Source organism: Artemia sp. Qi Xiang Cuo, chromosome 10, assembly GCF_049724085.1.
Source record: "Artemia sp. Qi Xiang Cuo chromosome 10, ASM4972408v1, whole genome shotgun sequence".
NCBI lineage: Eukaryota > Metazoa > Arthropoda > Branchiopoda > Anostraca > Artemiidae > Artemia > Artemia sp. Qi Xiang Cuo.
In genome coordinates, this window is record NC_142803.1 from 50,466,011 (window position 1) to 50,492,881 (window position 26,871).

General features: G+C 34.5%; 2 protein-coding genes across 2 annotated transcripts in view; one reads left to right on the plus strand and one right to left on the minus strand.

Annotated features, from left to right (window-relative positions):
* Positions 1-26,871, plus strand: part of Cpsf5 (cleavage and polyadenylation specificity factor subunit 5) — a 198,019-nt gene that overhangs the window by 6,855 nt on the left and 164,293 nt on the right. Inside the window, exons 2-3 of the mRNA XM_089095121.1 lie at positions 6,370-6,570; positions 12,928-12,991. Coding sequence (XP_088951247.1) covers positions 6,370-6,570; positions 12,928-12,991 — 265 coding nt within the window. The remainder of the gene's footprint in view (positions 1-6,369; positions 6,571-12,927; positions 12,992-26,871) is intronic.
* The window catches only part of LOC148947858 (uncharacterized), a 10,193-nt gene continuing 5,143 nt past the window's right edge, over positions 21,822-26,871 (minus strand). The window contains exon 2 of the mRNA XM_089095120.1: positions 21,822-23,930. Coding sequence (XP_088951246.1) covers positions 22,587-23,930 — 1,344 coding nt within the window. The 3' untranslated portion in view covers positions 21,822-22,586. The remainder of the gene's footprint in view (positions 23,931-26,871) is intronic.

Genomic DNA, 26,871 nt, shown 5'->3' on the forward strand with positions numbered 1-26,871 from the left:
AATATAATCTGTTTGCAGTAAAGCGCCAATGACGCATAGGTTTTAGACTTTTACACTTAGAGAAAAGTGTAGTAGCCAAAATCATGTTGGTAGTGATTTTTGAGTTTTGAGTTTGAATTATTATAGCAGATTTATTTCTTGTGATCTTAAGTTTAATATAGCTTATTTTCTTTGAAAACTTCTTTTTTGGAAAGTTTTTTTTTAATTAATCTAAAATAATGACAGACTATATTTATTAAAAAAAATTGGACAAATCTGTTTGTAAAAACCAAACAAACAAAAATAACAGGTTTCTGGGTGGTATAATAGAGTTTTATAGTGGCTTAACTGTTAGGTTAAGTGATCAGTAGTCCAACTACTGGGTGTATTACCCTACTTCAGCTAACACCTCACAACAGTAACAATCTATCTAAGGCCAACATGAGTGTAAATGCCCCTCCTCCACCCAATCCTAGTTTAAATTTTATTCTTTACCCCATCAAATGGAGTTCTAATTACTTTTACATTCTTTGTCATGACTTCTTCCTACCCATTGTTGGATAATCTGCATTTCTTTTGGCCCCAGATAGATGGCTAGAAATTCCAATCTTGAATTATTTGACCTGAATTTATGGCCTGACCATATAAATCTTTCTAACCCTAGGAAGTAGGATCAAACTGCATTTTATGCAGCCTAATATTTGATATTAAGAGTATAATTATAATAATTTATGGTTATGATATCATGATAATTATGATTATAATATTTGATTCATAAAACAAGTACATAAAACTGTTCTTCAACAATTTCTCTAGAAACTATCTAAAAAGTTTTCCTCAGCCTATTGAAGTAACTGTATTTCAGAGCTATACTTAGCTGCTGTGGTTTACAATATTCTAATCTTAGCTTCTAGACCAGTATTTCCCAAACAATGGGTATTGACCAACCAGTGGGTTGCAAGCAAATATTGAGTGGGTCATGATAGTGAGCATTGACATTGATAATGCTCAGATTCTATAGTGGCATATAGTGGAAATTGTTTGTTCTGAATTTAAATGAAAAAGAATTAAAAGTGATACTAATATGAATGAAAGACTGTTAAAATAAGACATACAACTTAATAATTTTTTTTTACTTAGATAACTAGTAATTTTTTTTTTACGAAGTTATTTCTATGGAAAGCATGTTTTTGTTTCCAATTTTTCTTCATTACAGTTTCTGCATCAACTTGAACTTTAATTACTTTTGACTGCAGTGAGTTTGATATTTCAAACTTATTTCTGTACTTAGTACAGGAATAACTAACAGTAATAAGTTCACAAAACAGTAACAAATAAAGGTAATAAAGGAAATATGGTTGAAACGACTAGCAAAAAATCTTTGCTGCCACCAATTGATTGTCAACAAAGTGATGAAAATATAGAAGATGTTTTATGTGACAAAAGTGGCAAGGAGTCTGACTTCTGAACTCCCTTAACAAGTTCATATGAAATCAATGAACAGAAAGTTGTGAGAAAATATAATGCTGCCTGTCTAAAACTTGGATTCACTTGGAATCATGTCATGATAGATCCACTTCGTCATTGCATGATTTGCTATGACATTTTAATAAACAAAAGTATTTGTCAAAGTAAGTTGACACATCATATAGAAACAAAGTATTACTGCTGTAAAAGCAAGCCAATAAGCTTTTTTAAACTTAAATTGCTGTATATGACATATTTGCAAATTATTGTTTCCTATTTCATTAATATTAATGAAAAAAGCTGTATATGCCTTGTATCTCACTAGCTTAATGATTGCTACATCAGGAAAGCCTCACACCATTGGGGAAGATTTATTATTACCATCAGTTAAAGATGACGTTGGAGCATCATCATCATTAGCTTCAAAAATAAGTTAGGGAAATTGAGAACATGCCATTACCCAATTGTTGCATGACTAAATGACTGAATGAATGGAAGATGAATTAATCTGAAGAGTAGTGGGTAGTAAACATTATACTCATAAGTCTACCAACGTGCATGACAAGTCTCAACTGCTTTTTTTGTGTTACATATGGCAGAATGACATATATAAAGATATTTTGTTCTGCAAGCCAATAAGTTGTGGGACTGCTGAGGTTATTTTCAATACAATTGATTCCCATATAAAAGAATAAGCTTTACAGTCAAATAACTGTGTCAGTATATGCACTGATGGTGTGCAGGCTCTGTGCAGAAAAATAGCAGTGTGGTTAAGAGACTTCTTGAACAAAGTCTATGTTCTTTGTGGACACACTGTAGCCTTCATAGAGAAGCACCGGTTTTCAAAGCATTACTCAATGATTTCAAAACAGTGCTTGATATATCTATGAAAATCTTTACAAGCCTGCCTGTTTCAAGTTGGATTTATAAACCATATCAAGATGACTTACCAACTAGTATGTCAACAAAAGTAAGTGAAGAACTCATTTTGATTTATCAGAAGATATGTAAATGAGAAATAGTTTTAATTGTAACAGTTATTGAAATTCTGGTTTTGGTTGCTAATAACTATCCTTGCCAGTTTGACAAATTCAGGAAATTTCTCCTCCCCTTTACTATTTCAGATCCACGTGAGGCCAGATTATCAATTATGGTTTACATCAAAACTAAGTACACAAATAAATAGGATATATCATAGTAACTGCAACTAAAAGTCACTAAAGTTCAAGTTGATGCTGAAACTGTAATGAAAAAAAAAAAAAAAATAGGAAACAAATATATCCTTGAGCCAAGAAACCTAATGTAGAAAATTTTCCAAGGTGCAGTCAACACATAAACAGATCTCAAAATGAACAGATTTTCAGATGAACAACTACATCACGCTTAAAAATAAACAGATATTGCTACAGATGATTTAAATAATCCTAAAACTAACAGAACTTAAAATGAAAAAAAATACCACAAACAAGAATAAGGCTACTGTTCCCTAAACTTTCTAAATGCAGGGCATTTACGTGATAATAAAAACAAATACACTTTAAGTATTTTCTCTTTATAATTATAACACAGAAAACAAAAATTGCTGAGACTTGCAGGAATCAGTAACATTATGTATTGAGCAATCAATCTACTTTCATTAGTTCTGTACAGTAATCTTCATTATTATGGAGATTTTATTTTTTGTTATTGTTGATATTTTGACAAATAAAAACCCCAATGCTCGAAACTTATTCTTCCCATTGAAATAGCTTTGTAAAAGTAACAGGTGTTGTTGTGTGAGTAATAAAAAATTATTTAAATTGTGTTTCTTATTTTAACGGTCTTTCATTCATATTGGTAACACTTGTAAAAAAAATCAACAAAAAGGTATGTGGAAAAATTGGAATTTTTTTTTGATGGATCCCCAATCTATTCTAATAATACTAGCCACGTAAGTGAACCTATCCACTTAATTTATGCAATTATTACCTGACATCCCATGTTCACCCTTGCTTATTCCTATTCTGACTGAATTAGTCTTCTTAATATTAATTTTTAAAACTTTTGCACCTGAACTCTAGAAATCTCCAAGAATTCATTCATATTACTAACATTTTTATCTTGGCACTCAAATCATTAGTATAATCCAGGTGTTGGAGAGTTTTACCTTCTCATTTGATACCATTCTCATAGCCTTAGGACAAAGTACATCACATCATCTCACTGATCATCAGCTCATCAGCTCTGATCAATTTTTGTAATTATCTGGTATATCTTATAAAGATAGAACCTTTACTAAAGCATTTTTATCTGCTGAACCAAATGTCCGCTTTAATCTATAAAACTGAGGACTAAAGGGGTCAAGGCTGTATCCAGGGGGGAAGGTTAGGGGGTTTGAACCCCCCCGCCCCCGAAACGTTTGGCTGGCTTATAAAAACGTCACGAAAATGCATATAACTGAATTTGTGATGCTTTTTTTAAAGTTTTTTTGTACCCCTTTGCCAACAAAAATACTCACCCCCCAACATAAATCCTTCTGTAAACCCCCCCCCCCGAAAAAATCATGGATACGGCCCTGAAAGAGGTGTTAAATAACTAGTCACTTATTTATTACTAATATAAAGAAAAAGTTTAGTTAATGGTTCCTCTTCTCTTCCTAAAGTCACATTGTTATTCTCTTAAAACATTATCTACAACACTTCTTAGACTGTATGTATAATCATACTGAAGAGTTTTCTTCCTACAAAATCAAGCTAATGTTTCTGTAATTGCTATGCTTACAGCTATCACCTTCCTAATGCAGGGGATTCAATGAAATTTTTTGGTAAGATCACAGGGTACTTTCCCTGAGTCAAAATTAAATACATAATTCTCAGAAGGTAGTTACCCTTCCTGAGTTTCAGCTTTGTGTTAACTCTAGATGCTGGAGTTCCTATTCTGATCAGAGTTGCTACTGTCTTTCTACAGGCATATTCCACTATCACCTTGGGCTTTTTGTTCTTAAAGTGAGAAACAAACATTATATTACTGATGCATTCCAAATCTAAGCAAGACTTATAACCTTGCTTAATTAAGAGTCCTTCCCCATGCATACACACTCCATCTTTTCTGTCTGAATCAATAAGTTCTATATTACCTAATATTTTTGTTTACTAACACTGGAAGATGATTTTTAACAAAATGTACACTGTTATAAAGTGCATGCACTGGGGATTAGAAACATTCTCATTTTTATATTACAGATTTTTGGCTACTGATTTTTAATTACACAAAAGTAGAGGTCTCAGTGTGCCAATAAGGTGGGAGTAGAAAAAGCTAAAAATTTGCAACAGTAAATCTGAACTTTTTTTTTGGTAATTTTCAAAATAAATCTGAATATCTCCAGCTAGCCTAAAGTTTTTCTTTTGATAAAATGAAGTTTTTCAGTATTTGTATGAAGAAGAGTATGGATGGTGTACAGCTGATAAAACAGCAGTGGGCACTTTTAAGCGTTTGCTCTACAAACCACTGATCTGACATGCAGAAGATATCCAGGTTTCACAGGTTCCAAAAATGAGCAACAATTGGGGATCTCATACACCACTCTCAAAAAGCAGGAAATTCTGCCTGTTGTCAAGTTTTGGAGATGGTCAGGTGTCCAGGGGGAATATGCTGGGTCCTGGATTTTCACCATTCTTCCAGTTTAAGTGTGTCCCATTGTTTTGTTTGGTCTTTCTATTTACATCTATTTGTTTGGTTTTCAGTTGTGTTCTGAAATGGACAGAAGTACTCAAATACATATTTTTTTTTAGCTTTATAGTTTTTGACATTTGACTTTTTGTTTTATTCTCTCTTGTTTTTAACTGGTGTGTTTTATAGCTGGTTTTGTTTGGCTCAACTTGTGCTAATCCTTTTTTTATCTTTATGTTTTTACCTTTATGTTGTTTGACCTGAAGCGCAAATTTCGCCTTATTGGCTTGTGAAGTTCAGAGAACTGTGCTAATGATTGAGGGAACTTTTGAGCTTGTGAGACAACTGATAAAAGAGCAAGCTCAAGTTCACTTCTCAGAAAAGAATTTTATTGTGCTAATTATTCAGCAAAATTATAAGGTTAATTTTAAAATCTAAATGGAAATAATCATTACATTTATTGTTTATGTCTTTTCTTTTCTATTTTTGCGTATATTATGCCAGGGATGAATAATAGCCTCTTTTCTGCATAGTAATATAACCTCCTTAGACCTTAGCTCCTCCTGTACCTCCAGAGGCACACAGGGCGTCTGTTAACAGCCTCCAGTCATCCCGCAAATGAGCTGCGGCGTAGATGTCCTCCCACTCTGGGATTAAGGATGTATGAAGGGCTCTCCTGTCCTGCTCATATTTCCTAATCATGTATGTCTCATAATGTCCTAATCTAGCCTCAAATACATTATAATCAATAAATAAGATAAAAAACCTGACTTCTTTTAGAAGTTTCTAGGCCCACTAAAAATAATACCTGTAATTGAAGTATGATCTTTATTAAATTAAGCCTGGTTGAACTTTTCTAGATCTGCTGGGTAATCTTTAACTACTCTTTCACAAAACCAATGCTTAATGCTTCACAGTAGTTTTAATACCCTTTTCTTGGTATTAAATTCATTGTGATGCACCAAAGATTTTTATCATAACTTTCAGGTGTGGAGGGCAAGAAAGTGGTGGAGGTGCTATTTAAAAGCTTCTTTTAGTATGTTTATAAAAAAAATCCTTGCTCCTTCCTATATTTTCGTGAATTGGGGCCATTGATAACTTTTCCATTCTGCTTTGATAAAGTTTCTCCAAGGGCACTACATTAGCAAAGAGTTGTTATGATCTCATCACAACTTTCCTTTATCCTTCTGTCTTGATTTTAGAAAAAAAACAAACAAAAAAACACTCAACTTAGCTATTGAGAGAGATCTTTCAGGTATATTTGTCTATTTTCAGGTATCCCTTATCCAATTATACATTTGGCACAAAAGAGCCACTATTTGAAAAAGATCCGTCAGTGCCAGCGCGGTTTCAAAGGATGCGAGATGAATTTGAAAAGCTAGGGATGAGGCGGTCTGTGGAGGGAGTTCTTCTTGTACATGAGCATGGCTTGCCTCATGTGCTACTTCTTCAGTTAGGAACAACGTTTTTTAAATTGTGAGTATTATTTTTAAGTTCATCAAACAGTTCGTGGTAACAAGCTGTTTGTAAGTAAGGAGCAACTCGGCTCAATAGTAACCAACACTCTAAAAAACGGAATTTTGATATCAATAGATACATCAAAAGGATCAGCTCATTATGCTGATTCCAAATATATAAGATTCATCAAGTTTAGTGTTACCCATCAAAAGGTAGAAATAGTGTTACCTGAGAAAATGTGCCTGGTTTTTGATTTAGGGGGAAAACACCCCCTAAAATTCAAGGATTCCTAATGAAAATCACACAATTAAATTCAGCGTACCAGAGAACCCTTCTGTAGAAGTTCCAAGCTCCTCTTTACAAAAACATGAAATTTTGCTATTTTTGTCAGAAGACAGATCATGGATGTGTGCATTCGAACTGCAGTTAAAAGTTCTATTGCCCTTTTTAAGTGACTAAAAAGATCGGAGGGCAACTGATCCTCCCTTCCCATGCCCATTTTCCCCAAAGTTATCTGATTAAAATTTTGAGACAGCCAATTTGTTCAGTTTAATTGAAAGATCAAATAACTATGTCTTTAGGAGTAAAATGACCGTCCACAGTCTGTGGTGAGAGGCAGTAGTGTCATTTGGGGAGGCAAAGGAGGGCAGTTGCCCCCCAATAATTTGGAGAAAAAATTATTAAATAGCCCATATCCCTTGACTCTCCAAATGTGGACCCCTCTTGCCCCTTTCCCTAATACAAATGCTGGAGCTACGCCTCTGGTGAGAGGGCTGTAAGTAATGAAATTTCCCCATTGTTTACATATAATATTTGTTACTGGGAAGTATACAAACATTTTTATGTGAGGGGGGAGGGATATTTTGTGCTTGGAGTTGATTTTCATAGGGGAAATTTTCGGGGGGGGGGGGTGTGAATTTTTTTAGGGAAATTTTACGCTGGAGGGATTCGAGAGAAATTGTATACTAAATTCTTTTTAATTGTCTTACAGTCTCTCGGTCAACTCAATTTTGCATGTGTAGATGTTCTGGGGGAAATATCCGAGGGCTATTTTTCGCATGTTTTGATTTCCGGAAAAAAATTCCACGGAAGAGGGCATTTCTGGAGTGATCGAGAAACGAGGTTAAAGCCTATTTGAAGTGAAAGTATGCTGAGGATAATTTTTCAGGCTGAATCGTCCGTAAGAAATTTTACGGGGAGGGGGATTTTCACCGAGTATTGAACTGTCCAGAGGGAATTTGAGGGGGGGGGGCACTTTACGTTGGATGAAATTTTCACGGAGGAGTTTCCCGTAAGGGGCGGGGGGTGTATTTTATGGAAAGTTAGCCAGATTTACCTGCATTATTGAAAAACGATCAGAAATTAAATAGAAATAACAAGTTTTTTTTTTAACTGAAAGCAAGGAGCAGCATTAAAACTCAAAACTAACAGAAATAATCCCGTATATGAATGGTTGCCCCCTCCTCAATACTCCTACAAACTGTCTATATCTTGACGTAGATACTTTCTTAGACCACACTGGCTATACATGACATACGAAGCTAAGAGAGGAAAGGAAATAATAAATGAAAAATAAAACAAAAAAAGGGTGAGAAAACGAGGATTTTGTCAGCCAGTGGCAAAAACATGAAGACGAAAAACAAGCAAATATTTTGACAAGGACCTCCGCCAAGTCGTCCTCAGTGCTTAACAAAAAAAGAAGAAAAGATAAAAAACACAACAGAAATCTAACCTTTTGGAGATTACTGTACCAGATACGAATAGACACTGAATGAAAGACCAAGCCGAAATCAATGAAAAAAGGATTTACCAATGAGATTGAGCAAGAATGTTTTGCTTCGCGATACTTTTTGCTTGTCTGCAAATTCGGTTTTCATTAGATATGCAAATAGGTTCTCTTAAATTTGACTTAGTGCAAATATCAAATGAGTCTTTTAGTATTAAATCGTTATAGATTGGGCTTAATGAAATGTCTTCGTTGTCTCTATTTATAGCCACATTTCTGTTTATATATTTTTTTTTTTTATCTCAATTACCTCTTTAAAATACTGCGGTAGGCCATTTACAGTAGATATTAAGGTTGCCTCCTCAAAAAGACCAAGATGTGTCGGATTTTCGACACATCCTGTGTTGTGTGCAGTGTTGTGGCACTGCTAAGTTTAAAGAAAACACGTTCACACGGATAAATAGCCAAAAAAAGGATAAACGCACCCTTGATTCTCTATTGGAGCTCGGGTACTGGAATTCCAATAGCTTGGCATGGTAGCTTAATATCGTCCTTGAAATTGACAGTAAATTTATCGTCAAAGGAAGCAATTTTGGCTGGACCTGAAAAAAAAAATTCGAAAATAGACATCAGGCATACTTATAATTATGCGGTCAGATCAGTGACACAAATTTTCTGCCGTATACTTGTAGAATACTGATAAACTGAGTTTGGGGATTGAGTTGCATGAAAGTTCAGTTAAATGGGGTTCAGTTGCACGAAGGTTCAGTTACAAGGGGGTTCAGTTAAATGAGATTGAATTATACGGGGGTCAGTTGCACGAACACTGGAGACAGCAATAAAAATTTAGTGATGAGACCAAACAAATTAACAACAGAAAACGTATTTCAGAGAGGTTGTTACTTGTTAGAGCCCGAACAAAAATTGCTTACAAAGATTTTGTGCACCCTTTTTCCAAGTCTTAAGGATTTGATATGTTACATTATAAGCTAAAAGCTGGAACAATTTTACTTATTGCTGATCTTTTTAAATGAGGAATCCACCACACCCCTCTATGCAGAAATTGCTATCAGATTTTGGAAATTGCTTAACATGTTCTCTTTGAACGCAACCCAATGGATCAAGACTCTAGGAGGCTGAAAAATTACTGCCATCGATCAGGGATGGATCTTGAGAAAATCGTGGGGGAGGCCCAACGTTCCAAGGGTATTAATGATCGAGATCTTGTGGGGGAGGGGCAATGTGACAAAGGTGCCAATAATTGACCAAATTGACAAATTTATTCCAAAGAAAGGAATGATGGTGCCAGAAAAAAATCTTGGGGGGGGGTCCCTCCTCCCCCACCCCCTGGACCCACCACTGCCATCAATTGCTAATTCCCATATCATTTGATGCTCTTATTGATTGTTCCGTTTTACATGATTTGGAAGTCACAATTTATAGGTTGATGATAACGATCCTAAAAAAACACAATAAGTACTAGTAGCATGCTGATTTTTATCAACTGGCAGTGTTAGAATCATCAGTGAAAGCACTCCGGGAATTCAAAAGAAGCGAAATGACCTCCTACTGGACCCAGAGACTTCGCAAACATATGAAAAAGAAGAAGAAGGCGGATAATGTTGTTAAAAAGAGAATATTTATAGTTAATTAAACCTTTGCAGCTGAGATTCTTCATAAAAGTGCGCCCTTCATAAAAGAAATTTTAATAGTCAGTCATCATAAAAATAAATTTAATAGTGGTTTATTGACAAAACAACAAATCTTTTATAGATAATGGCTCCTGTTGACTGTTGCTGCCTCTATTTTTTTTTGTAAAAAAATTTTTTTAAACAGAAATTAAGGAACAACATTAAAACTTAAGGGGAATAGAAGTTATTCTGAAGGTGAGGGGGGCTACCTCTTCCTCAAACCTCGGTCTTTACACTAAAGTCTTATTTTCTTAAATACTTATCATTCAAAATCAATGGCCCTTTTGTCTGCGTAGTCATTCCCAAAGAATCAGAGCACAAAGTCAAACTTTAGCACCAAAAGCGAGGGTTGAGGAAGGGGAAGCCCCCTTATTGATGAATTTTGTATATTTAGAACAAACATAAAAAGGCAATTCTTTTGATGTATCTATTGTTATCAAAATTCCGTTTTTTAGAGTTTTTGTTACTATTGGACCGCGTCGCTCCTTACTTACAGTTCGTTACCACGAACTCTGGGGTATAAATGTACCGAATTGTACACACTATACACGACTTGATTATCATTACGCAAATTTCACAAATCTTTTCTGTCCTACTTACCAATGTTGATTTTTTAAATTTTCTTGACAGTTTTACTGTTTGTTCCAATTTTTTAAGAACGGCTCCTGAAACACAATAAGAAGTTAATTAAAATCATTATAGGAAGCTTTTTTAAAAGTGCTAAAAGCTTTAGCATAAAGAGTAAGGTATTGAGGAGGGCGCCACCCTTTCACATATGGAATAGTTTCTCTGCGTTTTGAGTTTTAATGTCATTCTTAGTTTCAGCTGAAAACACTTGCTTCTTATTTAGTTTCTTGTCCTATCCTAGCCCAGCCTAGAATATACAGCGTTTTTCTTATTTTTTAATATTCTGAATAGTTGAGTTTTTCTATAGAAGTGGTGTTGGTTAAATTTTAATCAACTAGTGCTTTTACCGGTTTATCCGGTAACAAACCGGTTTATCCGGTAAAAACCGGTTTATCCGGTAAAAAACCGGTTTATCCGGTAAAAAACCGGTATCTGGTAAAACTTGACTTTAATCAACTAGTGTTTTTACATGTTTATCGGTGTATGTTGTTGTTTGAGTCTCTTTCGAACCCCTGTTCCACCTTGTTTAAAGTTTGCTACCTACCTTGAAAACTACAAGAGATTATGAGTAATTTTTATGGTTTTATGTTAAGTTTAACTATGTGCTGCAGTTCGCTCTCATTCTCACTGGCTTTTTTTTAGGACTATTCTAAGAATATTGTCTCTGTCTATCTGGAAGATATACCCAAGCAGCTCTTTCATGGTGCACACATTAAGTAGGGACAAATTAATTTTCTGGCCTCTCTTGCGCGCGGGGAAAATAACCTATTATCCTAGTTGTAAAGCAGGTCGCCCGCGGTAGGGATGGGGGAGTGTCGTAAGGAAAGATTTAAGGGCAATAGGAACTTCCTCGGAGGGTGTAAAGATGGAGGCTTTGGATAGATTAGAATGGAGGAGTGTGCGTAGCTGTATCGGCCTCAGGCGCTTGGTCCTGCGGCGAGTTGATAGTAGTAGTAGTACTATTATTATCCACGCTAATCCCGTTATATTTTAGTTCTCGAAACTAGTTTTTATATCATCTTGGAATATGCTTTTTTTTTTAAGTTTGTAACCTTAGATTTATAACCTAAATAGATACCATATAGAAAAGAATAGTTAAAAAAACCATACTATACAAAAATATAGCAATAAGTGAAGAGGTAAATACCCACTACACATCTGACACAAACGGTGGCAACAATGTGGAAAATCAGTCAAGTGGTAATCAGACCTAAACACTGAGTGTTGGCCTGCTTTAAATCCCTGGGAAATTTTTTCTAGGAAATCTTTGCTGGTGGTATAGAGGAAAAAGGGTCAGCTGTCCGCAAAAAAATATATTGTGTCTGTATTTTTTTGCTCTGTTTATGGATTTGAAGTGCCCATCCATCCAATCTGGGCAAGTGAAAGCCATTTTTTGGAGATAAAATTTATCTCAGTTCCTTAAATATTTTCATTTTTAGAATGAAAATAGGTACCATCTGAAGGGGGTAAGGCTACCACCTTGAAATGGTTATTTGTTAAAAAAAAGTTTCTAAAGGTGATTTTGTCTCTTTTTAGTTTCGAATTGAGCATTTTGACAGTAAAGTTTTTGCTCCACTCCGAAATCGGGCAAAAAATTAGGCTCTCCCGTTGGTATTTTTGGGTACTCCAGCTTTTGACTTTCTGGAGGGCGCACGTGCTCCTAAAACTACTCCGTACATCCATCTCTGGTCACAATTCAGTAGTATACAAATATGTAACTAAAGTAATCGCGGTATGTAGGCCTAATAAATAGTTAATCTAAATTGCCACTTAATAGGTCTTTTTCTTTGAGTTATGTACAATGCGTTTATAGTATATTATAAGTTATGTGACTATGGTTGCATTAAGTTAAGAAAAAGCAACTGTAACATTTAACTTTTGTTTTTGAATTACTGTACGCAAGACGTTCCTGTTCGGAAATAATTAAAAATATTTTAATTAATTAAAAATAATATTTTAACTAGTTAATTTATTTTTATTAATCAATTACTATCTGTAAGACGTTCCTATTTGGAAATAATTAAAAATATTTTAATAATTAATAATTTAATTAATTTTAGATAAATTTGCCGACCACACTGCCTTTCCATGACGATAAATAAAAGTTCAAATAGGGATAAAATCCTTTTAATAGACAGTGTTTCACAAACAGTTATAGAAATTCACAAAAATATCATATATTTTGGTCACTGCATATATGACCGAAATATCTAGTATTTTTTGTGAAATTTTATCACTGTTTGTGAAAATCACTGTTTATTAAATGGATTTATCCCTATCTGAACTTTTATTTATTGTTAATTAATTTTAGTTAATTGATTTTTATTTTAGACCCGGTGGAGAGCTAAACGCTGGAGAAGATGAAGTTGAAGGGATGAAGAGGCATTTAACAGAGGTATTTCTTTCGTTAAGACTAAAGCTAGGTTGTAGTAGTGGTCAAATTTTGCGAAATTACAAACATGGCAGAAACAATAAATTAGTGCGTCAAAATGGTTCATGTGTGTAGTTTTTAATATTTAGCTCTTGCTAATTTGCTAAGACAACTAACATTATGTAATTGATGGTTTTTTAGAATCGTGAGTGCATGAAAAGTGCACAAAGGGCTTAGATTCCTTTTTCTGAAGCCCCAAAAATATTCTTATATACTTTTATGTGGTACTAGTCTGGTATACTTTTGTAATTTTCGGTTGCCAAGAACGTATCCAGGATTTTTTTTTTTGGGGGGGGGGGTGCAATTTATTTTTAAAAAAAGGTATCAAGATTTTGTGTATGTTTATTTTTGTTACGTTTTTATGAGTTGTAAAAATTTGGGGGAGGGGTTCAAACCCATTAATCCCCCCTCGATATGGCCTTGACTGTTGCTCTTTAAACTTGCAAAGCTCTTGCGAAGCTATACTCCCCATTCTTTATTGGAATGCTAATGAAGTCAGTTAGGATGGGTGATATAAACTTCACAGGGGGTGACGGGTTTGAAAAGAGCAAAATTTAAACTATCCTGATTTGCCAAAAATAAGCCAATCTTGCTTAGAAATCCAAGGGTTTTTCCTCGTAGCAAGGGGTGAGCACCTCCATGGTTTTACAATTTTGGTTAACTAGGAAATATTAATGTTAATTAGAGATAGGTAGTTAATTAGAGATTTTAATTAGAGATTAGGTAATTAATTAGAGATTTTAATTAGAGATTAGGTAATTAATTAGATATGTTAATTAGAGATTAGGTAGTTGATAATCAGATGTTTCTTAATTAGGTATATATAGTTGTTAAGGTTTGCAAGAGGGGTCATATCTCGATCCCTGCATATAAAGTTGTAAAAGGATCCGTGATTGAATAATTTCCTTGTTTCTGTTATTTATGTATATCGGAGTAAATGAATCATTTGTTGAGAGAGATCTGAGTTCAAGAACAGTGGGAAAAAATGTCGTGTAATTGTTTTTATCGTTACTTGTCATATTTGCACTAGTTGATATGATTATATACTGTATATCTTTTTTAATTCGCTGATGATTATTTGGGTTATTTATTTTTTTTTTACCAATTACGGCTTGATGCAATGATGTTCATATTATTTATGTTTGTTCAGTATTTAGGATCCTAAAAAAAAAAGAAAAGAAACATATCGCGTACCTACAGAGCAGTGTATAATTGTGTTTTTCTTTCTCGTTTTGTGTAATTTGTTCCAAGAGCTGTCTTAGCTCCAGCGTTCGTCACTACAAACCACATGTATAACTCCTAAGTTTATGTGTATTGCTTTTTTTTTGCTTTGCTCCGTCTTTTCCTTTTTTGTATGACGGGTTTTCCAATAAATAATAATAATATGCGAAAAACGCACTCATCATCCTCCGTCCTCCAACAGAAAATCAGGGGGTCTAACTGAACTCAGGGGGTATTAAAAACGTGCAATAAAATCGGCACTCAGCTAAACTTTATTTATGCTTAAAGGACAAAAGATAAAGATTAGATAAAAGTTGACTTAAAAGAAATTGTAGTGAGTTTAGAAGTATTCTCAAAGTTCTAGTTTTCAAGGTTGCCAACTTTGCAGTCAGCTTCCTACTAAGTAACGTTAGCTAGATATGGTGATTAAAATTAAACCCTACCGCTAAAGAATGTAGATAAAAGTACGGTAAGAATTAAAAAAGATATCTAATTTAGATTAAAAAAAAAAGATAAAAAGTAAGAATTACTCTGGTTTCATGAGAAGTAGCGACGTAATGTATCAGTGTTGTATCAATCCAAACAGTGGTATGCAAAACGTGCGCATATGAAACATACGCTCATTGTGACACAAGATCTGGAAACAGGAGAAGACCTACAGCATAGCCTCCACGTACTTCATATACGAAATTAATTCATTAGAAATATTTGGGTGTTTATTAGCACTAGAATAGCCCAATTTTTGTTATTTCAATTTACACCAAATAAGCCCGGGTCGTCATGGCTAGTTATAAATGGTTAATTAAGGGGGACGTAAGGAAACTGTGTTGAGATATTTTTGCGATGCTCACTGGAATTTATTTCTGTACCTACTACTAGGTATGGAAAAAGTTCCGAAGCTGCCAGTAGCGGAATTCCAAAGCTGCCGCCACTTGAGCAGCACAACTTGTGTTTTCATAGCTTTTCTTTGAGCAAAAGCTATTTTTATATATAAAAATGGTATTTTCAGACAAAATCTGCCAACAAATTTGAAAACTGCCAAGTAGCATTGCTACTTTGCTACCCCACTTTTTCCATGACGGCCTACTAGTTTGGAAAACACACGGAATATAAAAAACACAAAGAAGTAAATATAAACAGAACAAACGTGTCTATGGCCAGTAAATGAAAACGAAGGGAAAAAAAACAAACAAAAAAAAAACGAATATTTAGCCCGTATCTAACAAGGCGTCTTCACCGTAGAAAAAAAATAAACTAAAGCTAAAAAATATATATAAAACTAAAATAGACTAACCTAAAAATATATAATATACATATAATATACTATAATATATAATATACTATGGCTGGCCAGTTTGGCTTTAGATCTTTTACTCGGAATATCTGCATAATATGACGGGATTCAGACTCACGGCGAGTCACCATTCTAATACTCTTACCGAAAAGATATTATTAATAAAAAGAATATTTTACTAGCGCTGAAATTACTCTCATTTTATTATTTCAGTTACCTGCTCAAACTCAAGTTGTTCCGCCTACCTTTAAAGACAGGGTTGCCGACAACTAAGTGACGAAGAGGGCAAATTTTTTTTGCGTATTTCTTTATTCTCAACCAATGGGCTCCCCGACAAACACATAACTAAAGTGATACTCTGTCAAACTTCATTCATTTGCCACTTTTATGAGTAATTTAACTAAAAGACGTCTAAAGAATTATGCTGAGAAAACAAATGTTAAGTGCTACTTGCTATGTGATTTAAATTAGATAGTGTACATATAAGTTAAAGTACGTATTCGACGCTTTGGTACCCATGCGGAGGAAATTTACGAAGTTAAAAACTCAGTTGATTAGGTGTAGTCAACCCAGTGAAGTTTATTGCTGATATAGTTTATTCGGCATCAAAGTGGACTACAATGGGATAGTTTAGGAATTTCTACACTATTTAGAATTGAAGACCTCAGAAATTCGTTTGAGGTAACCTTGAGAATTTTGTTCTCCCCTTGTGTTTTTGCCTTGTTTGCGTTGACTAAAGAAAAACTTCTATCAGAACGCAATTCGGCTCGTTTTGTTTCTCGGCAGAGTTTCAATATTTGTTTTTCTACTGTTTGCTCAATTGTTCTAAATAATGGCATTTTTATAATGCCATTATGTCGCTTGGGCATTATAGCCGTTATGTCCCATCTTCTGACACATAACCTACACATATTCCTGATTTGGGCTTCTTTCTCCGGCGGACAAATATTATGTTTGAAATAAATGAAGGTTCCTTTCCTGATCCTGATGACTTTCAACCCAACGATGTCTTTACTTAAGTTGAGGCCTGTTCCTTAAAGTGGTATAACCACCTACTCCGCCCCCTCTAATAGCATTTATAAGGCTTGGCACAGATTTTAAACCCTCGAGTAATGGCTGACATCATCCTCAAGGGAGGTCAGGTACCAGATGTGCTGATGTAATAAGTCAACACCTCCTAAGCCACAATTTCAACTCAAGTGGAACCCCATTCTTGGCCCTGGACAGGACCATTTGGAGGGGATTGATGGCGCAAGGTCTATACACTGGCTACCCTACTGAGCAAGAGCGTCAGGCCAAGTAAACATCCTCTTTATTTAGCAGTAAAAACGCGTCAAAAAAGTACTTGTTACTGGTATGCTTCTTTTTCATCAGCAGCTATCTATCGTTGGAAAACAAAGTTTTTTTAGTGCTTTTTGGTAAAACTGTAACTTTTTTTGCTATCTTTTTTTTCGGGGGGGGGGGGGCATGCTGGTATATGGTTTACTAATGATATCTACTTTGGGGGAATTGAAAAACTAACTAGCAACATTTTTTTATAAAGCAGCTGCAAATTTTCAAAATCTCAATAATAACCTTCACTTTCTTGAAAGGTAAAACCATTTTATTTAGGTACCATTAACTGTTCCATTATCGGTCTGTAGCCGGTAAATTAAACTTATTGATATTATTTATTAATGGATTAATCTGAATCCAACAGATCTATTGTTATAATTATCTTGTCCGTCCGGTAAAGGTTACAGCTGGAGGCGTGTTGCGAAATTGTTTGTTTCCGAGGGGACATGAATCCAAGAGAATTTCGCTGTAATCGTAACCGAAACCCTAAAAAACGGAATTTTGATACCGATAGATACATCAAAAGAATCGGATTTTTATGCTGACTTCAAATATAGATTTTGCATCCAAGTCCAGTGGACATTGTCCGTCACGCGACAACCCAAAGTCAATCCAATCTTTCATCCCTTAATTCTATGACTATCTACCTTAGTTCTGCCCTACGAATGACCCATGGATGGATGATAGATAGATTGATCTATCAACAAATGAAATGACATCATTTTTATACAATCCTAAAAAGGGCTTATCCCAGATTTGCCTCTCAATTACTCGGACTATCTGTCTTGGCTTTTTTCTACAATTAGCCATGTCTTGATGCCCTACTGCAAAATACTTGATTTCAATTCAAAATCAACGGACTCGGTCGAGGCCTTCCGTAAAAATTAGCTGAAAAATAATATTGACACTGTAAAAAAATAATATCGTCATATCGAAAAGGAAGAGGTGATTTTTGGTAATACCAGGGTGACACAAAAACACGGAAACTTTTAAAGATTCCAATAAGACTAAGAGTCAAGAAGAGGAAGCACTTTTTTCATAGTAATTGAAATCAAATTTTGTTTTTAATTCCCTTCCCTTCTGGGAAGAATTTTGGATTGGAGGGGGGTGTGTGAGTTTGATCCTATTTAATTTTTCAAATTGTAAAAAAGCAAATGCATAAGCGCATGCATAGTCCAATCTGAAAGGGCCTTTAAGGTAGCAAGCTTGGTCCTGTGTAGTAGGGTTTAACTGTCAGGGTTAACTATCAGGGTTTCTATAGGCTTTTCACTATCAGGTTTGACGTCCGTCAAACCTGATAGTTTCAACTTTTGAGTAAGACATAGCCCATTTCTTTGGAAATGCAAGAGTTTTTGTCCTCTAGGGGCTTATTCTAGAGAGAGTTGTCATTCTGTTCCTTGGAAAGACTCCTTTCCAGGATGTCCTAGGCACAAATTAAGCTCAGATTTTTGATGTCTGTGGGTTGTGTCTTTGCAACTTGCTCATCCTCTGAATATTTATCTAGTGAAAGTTAAGCAAATTTCCTTTTGGAACTTATGGACTTAAAGGAAATTTGAACCAAACTGTCTAGGTACGGCGGCTAGATATGGTGCCGACGTAAAAAATGGAGAAAAATAAGCGATGCTGTTTTTTTTTTCCATGATTCGACGCCCATGTTTTTACTTGTCCCTGTAAAGAAAACCAGCAAATGAAACATCGATTTGACGCCTTAAGGACACCCTAGACGGTCCATCATTTTGATCAAAAGCTTCCGTCAATCAATTGATTAATGCGTGATTGACCGTCTAGGAACGGATTGAGTCATTCAAACTTCCTATCAATCACCGACAACGTTTGACTCAAGCGTCAAATAGGTTCCTAGATAGTCAATCATGCTTTAATCAGTTGATTGAGGGAAGCTTTTGATCAAAATGATTGACCGTCTAGGGTTTCCTTTATGCCTCAGCAGTGGCTCTGGTGAATCTTTATCCCTTTTTTTCGACCCCAGGCGCATAAATATTTCTTAAATGTTTATAACCTGAAAATTTATCTACAGACCAATGCAGCGATTTCTTTAATTTTAGAAACACAATAAAAGTCTTCGGTTTGAAATTGTGACGTTTTAAAGGTCATTGCCTGTCGCCTATTAGTTTTTCTAGTAAAAATCTCCATTGATCATAATTTAACAGACAAAAGAAGAACTGGTGGATAAAATTCCATTTGAAACTTTGAACCTAATCATCTAGGCATGACGTTTATATATCGTTGATGCTGTTGTCCTATACCGTTGACGTTGTTGTTATATATTATTGACGTGTTTTAAATCTTTGACGTTGTTGTTATATATATTTGACGTTGTTGTTACACCTAAAGTTTGTACAGGACATTTTCGTATTTCTGAGATAATTGCCAAGTACTCTTTGTTGAGCTGTTCTCAAAGAGAGGAATAGTAGGTTAATCTATGGTTAATTTACACTCCAGATCTGAATATCCCGTCTGATTCTTCTCTTGAGTAAAGGCTAGCCAATCGGGTTTTGACAATCATGTTAGAAGTTTGAAAATGCCAGATACGATCTTTAGGTCTAACAGCGATAATAACGAAGAAAAAAACGTTGAACGATTGAACAAATAAATGAGGGAAAATACTTTTTCCCTTGTTTATTAGTTAAGGGTTTTTTTTTGCGTCATGTTTAGCCATTGCGGTCTTGGAATTTATTTGAATTAGCAAGCAAATCAAAATGACAACATTTTTGGCCCCATTGGTTCATGTTTGGCCTATTCATAGCTGAAAATCGCGGTTTTCTAAGATTTTTCTTTTGATTTTTCAAAATTATGAAGTTTTAGGGCGGTATTCTATTTTCATCGGTGTTGTCACGTTGAAACGAAAAAATCAATAAGTAAAACTGACTAATAATTAAATTTTAGAGCCCTTTCGTCCGCAAAAGTTCAAATATTATTTAAAGTACCAAGAGCTCCTTAGGTCTATTCATACCTGAAAACAGCGATTTTCTATGACTTTTCTTTTGAGTTTGTGAAAATTATGAAGTTTTTAGGGCGGCATTCTATTTTCGTCGGTGTTGTCACGTTGAACCGTAAAAATCAATGAGTAAAACTGATTAGTCATTGAATTTTATCAAGCCTTTCTTTCCGCAAAGATTAAAAATTATTTAAAGTACAAAGAACATCAAAATGGGTCCATCTTGGGTTTATTTATACCTGAAAACCGTGATTTTTTAAGATTCTTCTTTTGGTTTTATCAAAGTAATGGAGTTTTTTAGTGCAGTATCACATTTTCGTCGATTTCGCCTTGTTCAACCGAGAAAATAAATACGTAAAGACTTTTCAGTTGAGTTTTTTTTAACCCTTTACGCCCGCGAAAATTCAACCATTAACAATCTGTTCATTCCCGAAGACAAGTACACTTCCAAAGGAAAGTTATACCTTCATAAGCTGCGTGCCGTCATATGTTATTTTTTTTGCTGGTTTATCAAACCCATTTCTTTTTTAAGATTTGGTGCCCGCTATAAACAAAACTGCATAACTGCACATGACGCCTTAACTACAACCACATAACCGCAACGAAAAACTGCATAACTGCACATGACTACAACCAAACCACTACAACAACATAATTACAACCAAAAACTGCATAACTGCATATGTTGGCTGTTTTAATAAAAAATTGAAATGCAAATCTTAAAACGAGTAAAACCTAAAGTGAATATGCAAATCAAGCTTAAAATGAACAAAAATCACTACAAACAAGAGTTTGGCTACTGCCTTCTTCCCTAACTGTAAATATCTAAAACATACTACGTCATTGGCGCTTTACTGAAAACGAATTATGTTACAAATATTTTCTTTTGTACTTATTACAGCATTGTAAATAAACATACAAAATACAGTAAAATTAAATTTTGAACTGATGATCTTTCAACAGTTAATATCATTATATACTAAATATTCAGTTTAATTTTATTAGTTCTTTCCAAGACTGTTTAAGACAAATATAGTTTTCAGTAAAGCGCCAATTACGCAGTAGGTCTTATACTTTTACAGTTAGGGAAGGGTGTAGTACCCAAACTCTTGTTAGTTGTGATTTTGGTTCGTTTTAAGCTTGGTTTGCATATTTAATTTAAGTTTCCTCGTTTAAGATTTATTCATTTTTTTGGATGGTACTTGTTGTATGTTTATTTGCTAAGATTGTTTATTTTATTTGTTGTTCCTTCTGGACTTCATTTATTCTTTAATAGTATTTTTTGGTTGTTTTGAGTTTGAATTATTATAGATATTTATTTCTGCTGATCTTAAGTATAATATGGCCTTAGTTTTCTTTCGAAAACTTCTTTTTCGGAATTGAAATTCAAAAACTTCTTCTTCTTTTTAAAATTAATTGTCATTAAAAATTAGAATGCCAATCTTTTCTAATTTAAGATTCTAATGGTCATGTAACTTTCCTCTTAACTAATTCAAACTGTCATTTTATTTTCACTCTCCTTGGTACTTTAGGGCATGGTGCCACCAATAAAAAATTCGTTTGCTTAGATGGTCTAATCAAAACTGCAGCGCAAAGTTTTGATATGAAAATTCCTTTGCCGGTGTAAATTCCAATTTCTTAAATTCTAATGAATATTTATTATTCGTCAATCGAAAATGCAATAATTCTGTAGGGATTAATTTATGCAGAATAAAAGATATAAAATTGTATAAAATGTTGAAACTGAAATCAACTTGGTGGAAGTTATGGAAGACTTGAGAGCCATGGCTAATTGGAGTAAAGCTAAGACTGATAGACTCAATGAGAGGCATAGGTGGCATAACCCTTTTACAGAATTGTATGGATTTTGAAATATAATTTTTTTGTAACTTTTCTTGTTGCCTAAAGGAGACGCACTAAATACATCCAAATGCACAACTGAATACGCTATTTAGATGTCATCTAAATACACAAAGGCTATATAAGCTGCTAGTCCAGCTGGAATGTATTTAAAAACAATCATAGAAAAATATAAAAATAAAATTTACACAAACTTTAAATTTTCCATCTTTAGAGAAGAGTTGTGGCAAATTCCACAACACTCGCTTTATATGTGGTTGCGTAGATAAATATACTTCTTTTGGATTCTCAAGAATAAGCTGATCGCTAATTTCTTGAAAATAATTCGTTGGTTTTATCGTAAGTAATTGCGATGTTTTAATCGCAAAACTGGCGTTGATAAATTTTCAAACATCTCCATATATCCTTTAAATTGTTTGGACAAGCGCACATAGGCTTAACCCAAAATGAAGGAGGTGAGGTGAATGGCTGAATAGAATAATTTTAGTTTAATAAGGAAGGAGAAGACTGGGAAATAATGCTGATTTCTAAGGAAAAAATCGACATGTTTCGTATATACTATTGTGTAGCATAGGAAGTAGTGAGTTTGAATGATAATGAGATAGTTCTTAGGATGGCCAGCGATAAGGCGTAACCGCTACTCCCGTCCCCTAATTAGTCTTTGGCACAAACGTATTTCTCTGATTGGTCAAGGGAAATTGCCATTTATAACTTATTTTTTATCTATTCTTAGTGTGCCACAACCTTTGTGGTTTCCAAAGGTAAGGTTGGTTTGCCACAACTCATTCTATACAACGTAAAAAAGCACACGAAATTAAATCCTTTATTTAGTCACTTTATAGTCACTCCTTTATTTATTTAGTCGCTATCCTTTATTTAGTCACTCCCTTTATTTAGTCACTTGTTGCAATTTGTTTTCTCTTTCTATACACTTTTCGACGTTTGTAGGGTCGTTGGGCCATGTTTCGATAGCGCGGTCTATATTCTGTTTTCGGTCTGTCATTTTTATATGTCAGGTAGGATGGTTTTGATGATATATCAGTGTGGGTATAAGGTTCAGGTGTCTCTGGATAATATTGAGAAAGTGCAGATAACCCCTTCTTGTTAGGAATTTGCGCTACTGATTTTGGATACTTATCATATTGGGGATAAGAACTCCGGTATTTGCTCAAGTATGCATCAGACGTGTATCTATATTTATATGGTTCTTTGCTATGAAGGGGTATGCTTGGATTATTAAGATTCTGCGTTTCACTTTGGTCGGAGATGTAATATTTCTCTGTGCTGTGTTTTGTTTCATGACTATTTGTGTATATCTCTTTGTTTTCATCTTGTTGCTGTTCTTCATTTACTTCTGAGGGAATCTGAGGATAGGGTTTGTAGTGGTTATATATTTCTTTAGATATTTCCTTGCTATCACGCGCGTATGACTCTGAAGTTTGTCTATGTTCATCTGCTTCCTTTTTACTGTGTGATATCCTTGAGCTATGTAGTATTTCTTGATTTTCGTAGGACTGGCTTGGTATCTTACGGAGGGGTTTGGTGTTGCTTTGGCTATTCCCCGTTCCTATATATCCGTTGGAGACATATCTAAATTTACCCTCTTTCGTGTCGCCATATGGAGCCTTTGGACTAAGACGGTTTTGTCCTTTGATTTTGTAAGAAGTTTCGTGTACCCTAGGATTGAGTTTAGCATTATAAATTTCTTTAAATGTATCTCTACTATCATCAGTTCTTGAATATTTATCATGTGTATTTCTATGAGTATTTTTTCCTTTGTAATCATGTGGTTGTTTTGGATTATTTCGATTTGGCTCTTCATTCTTGTATGATCCATTAGATACTCCAGGATTAGGCTTGGTGTTATAAATTTCTTCTGATTTAGTCTCGCTATTATGCGTTGAAGTGGAACTGTGACGGTCTTTATACGAGCTATTTGGTGATTTAAGATATGCTTGTTCATTGTAACCTTCACTTTCATATCGCACATCTGCCACATACCCTGACTCAGGTGTTACATAATAGGTAACGACTTGTTTTCGTCCATCTGGTAGAAGAACGGAGTAATACCCTTGAACACTATCGCCATCTCTATTCTCTTTGTGGTCATAATCATTATATGCCTGTGGGTCCCTCACTCCCCAACTGAATTGGTACTTCATCGGTGAACGACTTGCATAATCTCCAGTATATTTGTCCGCTTTAGTTGTTGTGAGCAAAATCGCAGTAATTAATACCTGCAAATAAACGAACAGAAATATAAATAAACTAATTAAACAGAAAAGTAATTAATCTACTTAGATTAATTAACCTAAACAATTAAAAAGAAATCTAAACTCAAATGTTAACAATCCTGTATAACTCTGTAAATAAGTAATGTTGTCCATTCATACTTATAACTACCAGAAAACAACCGGAAAACTAAACATAACTGTCGATAGTGTTCTGTTAGTTATTTTTAGGGAGCTTCACCTTTGACCAATTAGGACCTCTTATAAAAGAGAATACAAATTCTGATTGGTTTGAAGTTTGATAGCGATTATTTCATAGTGTTTGCAATTGTAGCGACACATTGATTTGGACTTGAATAAAAAATATTTTTGATAATTTTAACTCGTGGGGATTGTTTTAGGTCCTAGCCGTACTGGACCAGAATCTGGAATTCCATTCCCGCTCAAATCTGTGACTATTGTAACACACGACGTTTTATGAGACTGCTAAAAAATTATCCGAAATTTCAATCTGTAGGAGAGTATTTCTGTGTGTTTTTTCTTGTTGCATGTCTTTGTGTCAGATGAGTTAGTTTGAGGCGTCTTTTCTCTCCGTTTATGTACAATTTGCACTACCGAAGCATGGCACTAGGCATATGCGCTGTCCGTCATGCTTGTATCTATATATTTTTATTTAAATTAAAATATTCTTTTTTTTCGCTCTCTTTTCTTCTTTTTTTCATCTCTCCCTTTCGCTTACTCTTAAAAAAGAGCCAATTTTATGCAGAAGTGAAAAAAAGAAAAAAAAGGGTTAGCCTCAATAAAAAGCAATAGTTGGTAAACATAGTTTTTACAGAAGCATTTTATGTCGTCTACAACAAAGAGTATGGGTAACTTATAGGAATGGGAACTGGCGCCAGTGACGACAAAAAGAACTTTCAACACCAACTAGCGTTTGGCAGTACTCGGCAATATTTTTCTGTGTAATAATAAGAATGATTAATTTAATTAGTGTGACTAATAAATTTAGGGTCTGATCTCAGTTCCTGAAAGAAAATGATTTCAGAACTTGAAAAAATGCTACATGTCGCCAAAAGCTAGATGGGGTTGATAGTTTTCTTTTGCTGGCACTAGCTTCAGTCCCCTTTTTGTTAATTCCCTTTTTGTCAAACAGGGTAGCTCCATTGGGTACGGACATGTCAATTATGTCTTTTTGTCAATTCAGTAATATTAGTACCGCATTGGGATTACTCAGTGGCAAAACAAAGATAAGAAGCGTAACTAAGAGTTAGTATATGTATATATATATATATATATATATATAGTATAGTAGTATAGTATAGTATATATATATATACATATGTATATGTATGTATATGTATGTATATGTATGTATATATATATATATATATATATATATATATATATATATATATATATATATATATATATATATATATATATATATATATACATATATACTACTACTACTAACAACTCACCGCAGCACCAAGCCGCCTGAGGCCAACACAGCTACGCACGCTCCTCCTCCATCTCAATCTATTAAAAGCCTCCCTTTACACACCCTCCCACGAAGTTCCCATTTCCTTTAAATCTTTGTTTATGACGTCCTCCCACCCTAGACGAGGACGACCTGCTTTCCGTTTAGCTCTAGACGGTTGGCAGAAAAGAACGATCTTCGGCAATCTGTCATCCTTCATCCGCACAACGTGCCCTAGGTATCTCAACCTTTCTTTCATTATAGCCCTAGAGAGCGGTATTGAACCGCATTTTTCGTATAGCCTATTGTTTGAAATACGGTCAGTCAGCCGGGTACCCAGAACAATCCTTAAGCAATTTCTCTAGAAAACATCTAGCAAATCTTCATCCGTTTTTCAAAGTGCCCATGCTTCAGAGCCATATTTTACTACTGTCATCACTGTAACTTCTAATTTTATAATCTTGGTTTGCAGACTTATCTTCCTATTCTTCCTAACTTTTTTTAATTGTGAAAAAACACTCTGAGCCTTGGCTATTCTACTTTTAACATCTTCACTGCTCCCAACATCTTTACTAATTTATTTATTACTAATATATACTTTACTAATATATATACATCTTTACTAATATATTTATTACTAATATATACTTTACTAATATATATATATATATATATATATATATATATATATATATATATATATATATATATATATATGTGTGTGTGTGTGTGTGTGTGTGTGTGTGTGTGTGTGTGTGTGTGTGTGTGTGTGTGTGTGTGTGTGTGTGTGTGTGTGTGTGTGTGTGTGTGTGTGTGTGTGTGTGTGTGTGTGTGTGTGTGTGTGTGTGTGTGTGTGTGTGTGTGTGTGTGTGTGTGTGTGTGTGTGTGTGTGTGTGTGTGTGTGTGTGTGTGTGTGTGTGTGTGTGTGTGTGTATATATATATATATATATATAATAGTGTGGAATGTAAAGTTACCTATACCCTTTGGTCCACAATACAGGTAACAGGCGGTATCATTATTTTTTCCAATTTTCACGTTTCATAATGGAAATTACGGAAACTCGCATCACTACCTTTACAAAATAAGTAGGTTATTTGGGTATTTTTGAATGCTATATGCTTTAATTTAATTGCGTGTGATGTAACCACAGTGGTCAACCTAACCATTACTTATTTTGTCAAATTGAAGTTGGGCAAATTTTAGGCATTACTTAAGCGTGCGATTTCACGGAAAGTCAACAAGTCATAAACAGTTCTATTTGCTCGAGAACCTAATTGGTATGGTTTTCAAATTCAAGCCACTTTTCTAGCCAAATTATGACCCCAAGTGGAACCACAAGTCTGTCTAATTATGGAGGACAACTTTGCTTGTTAAGGGAATGCCCCCTTTAGTCCAAGAACTACAAAATATATTTTAGAATTTAAAGAATTCATCCGTAAGTGGAATAAAAAGACCTATTTTTGGT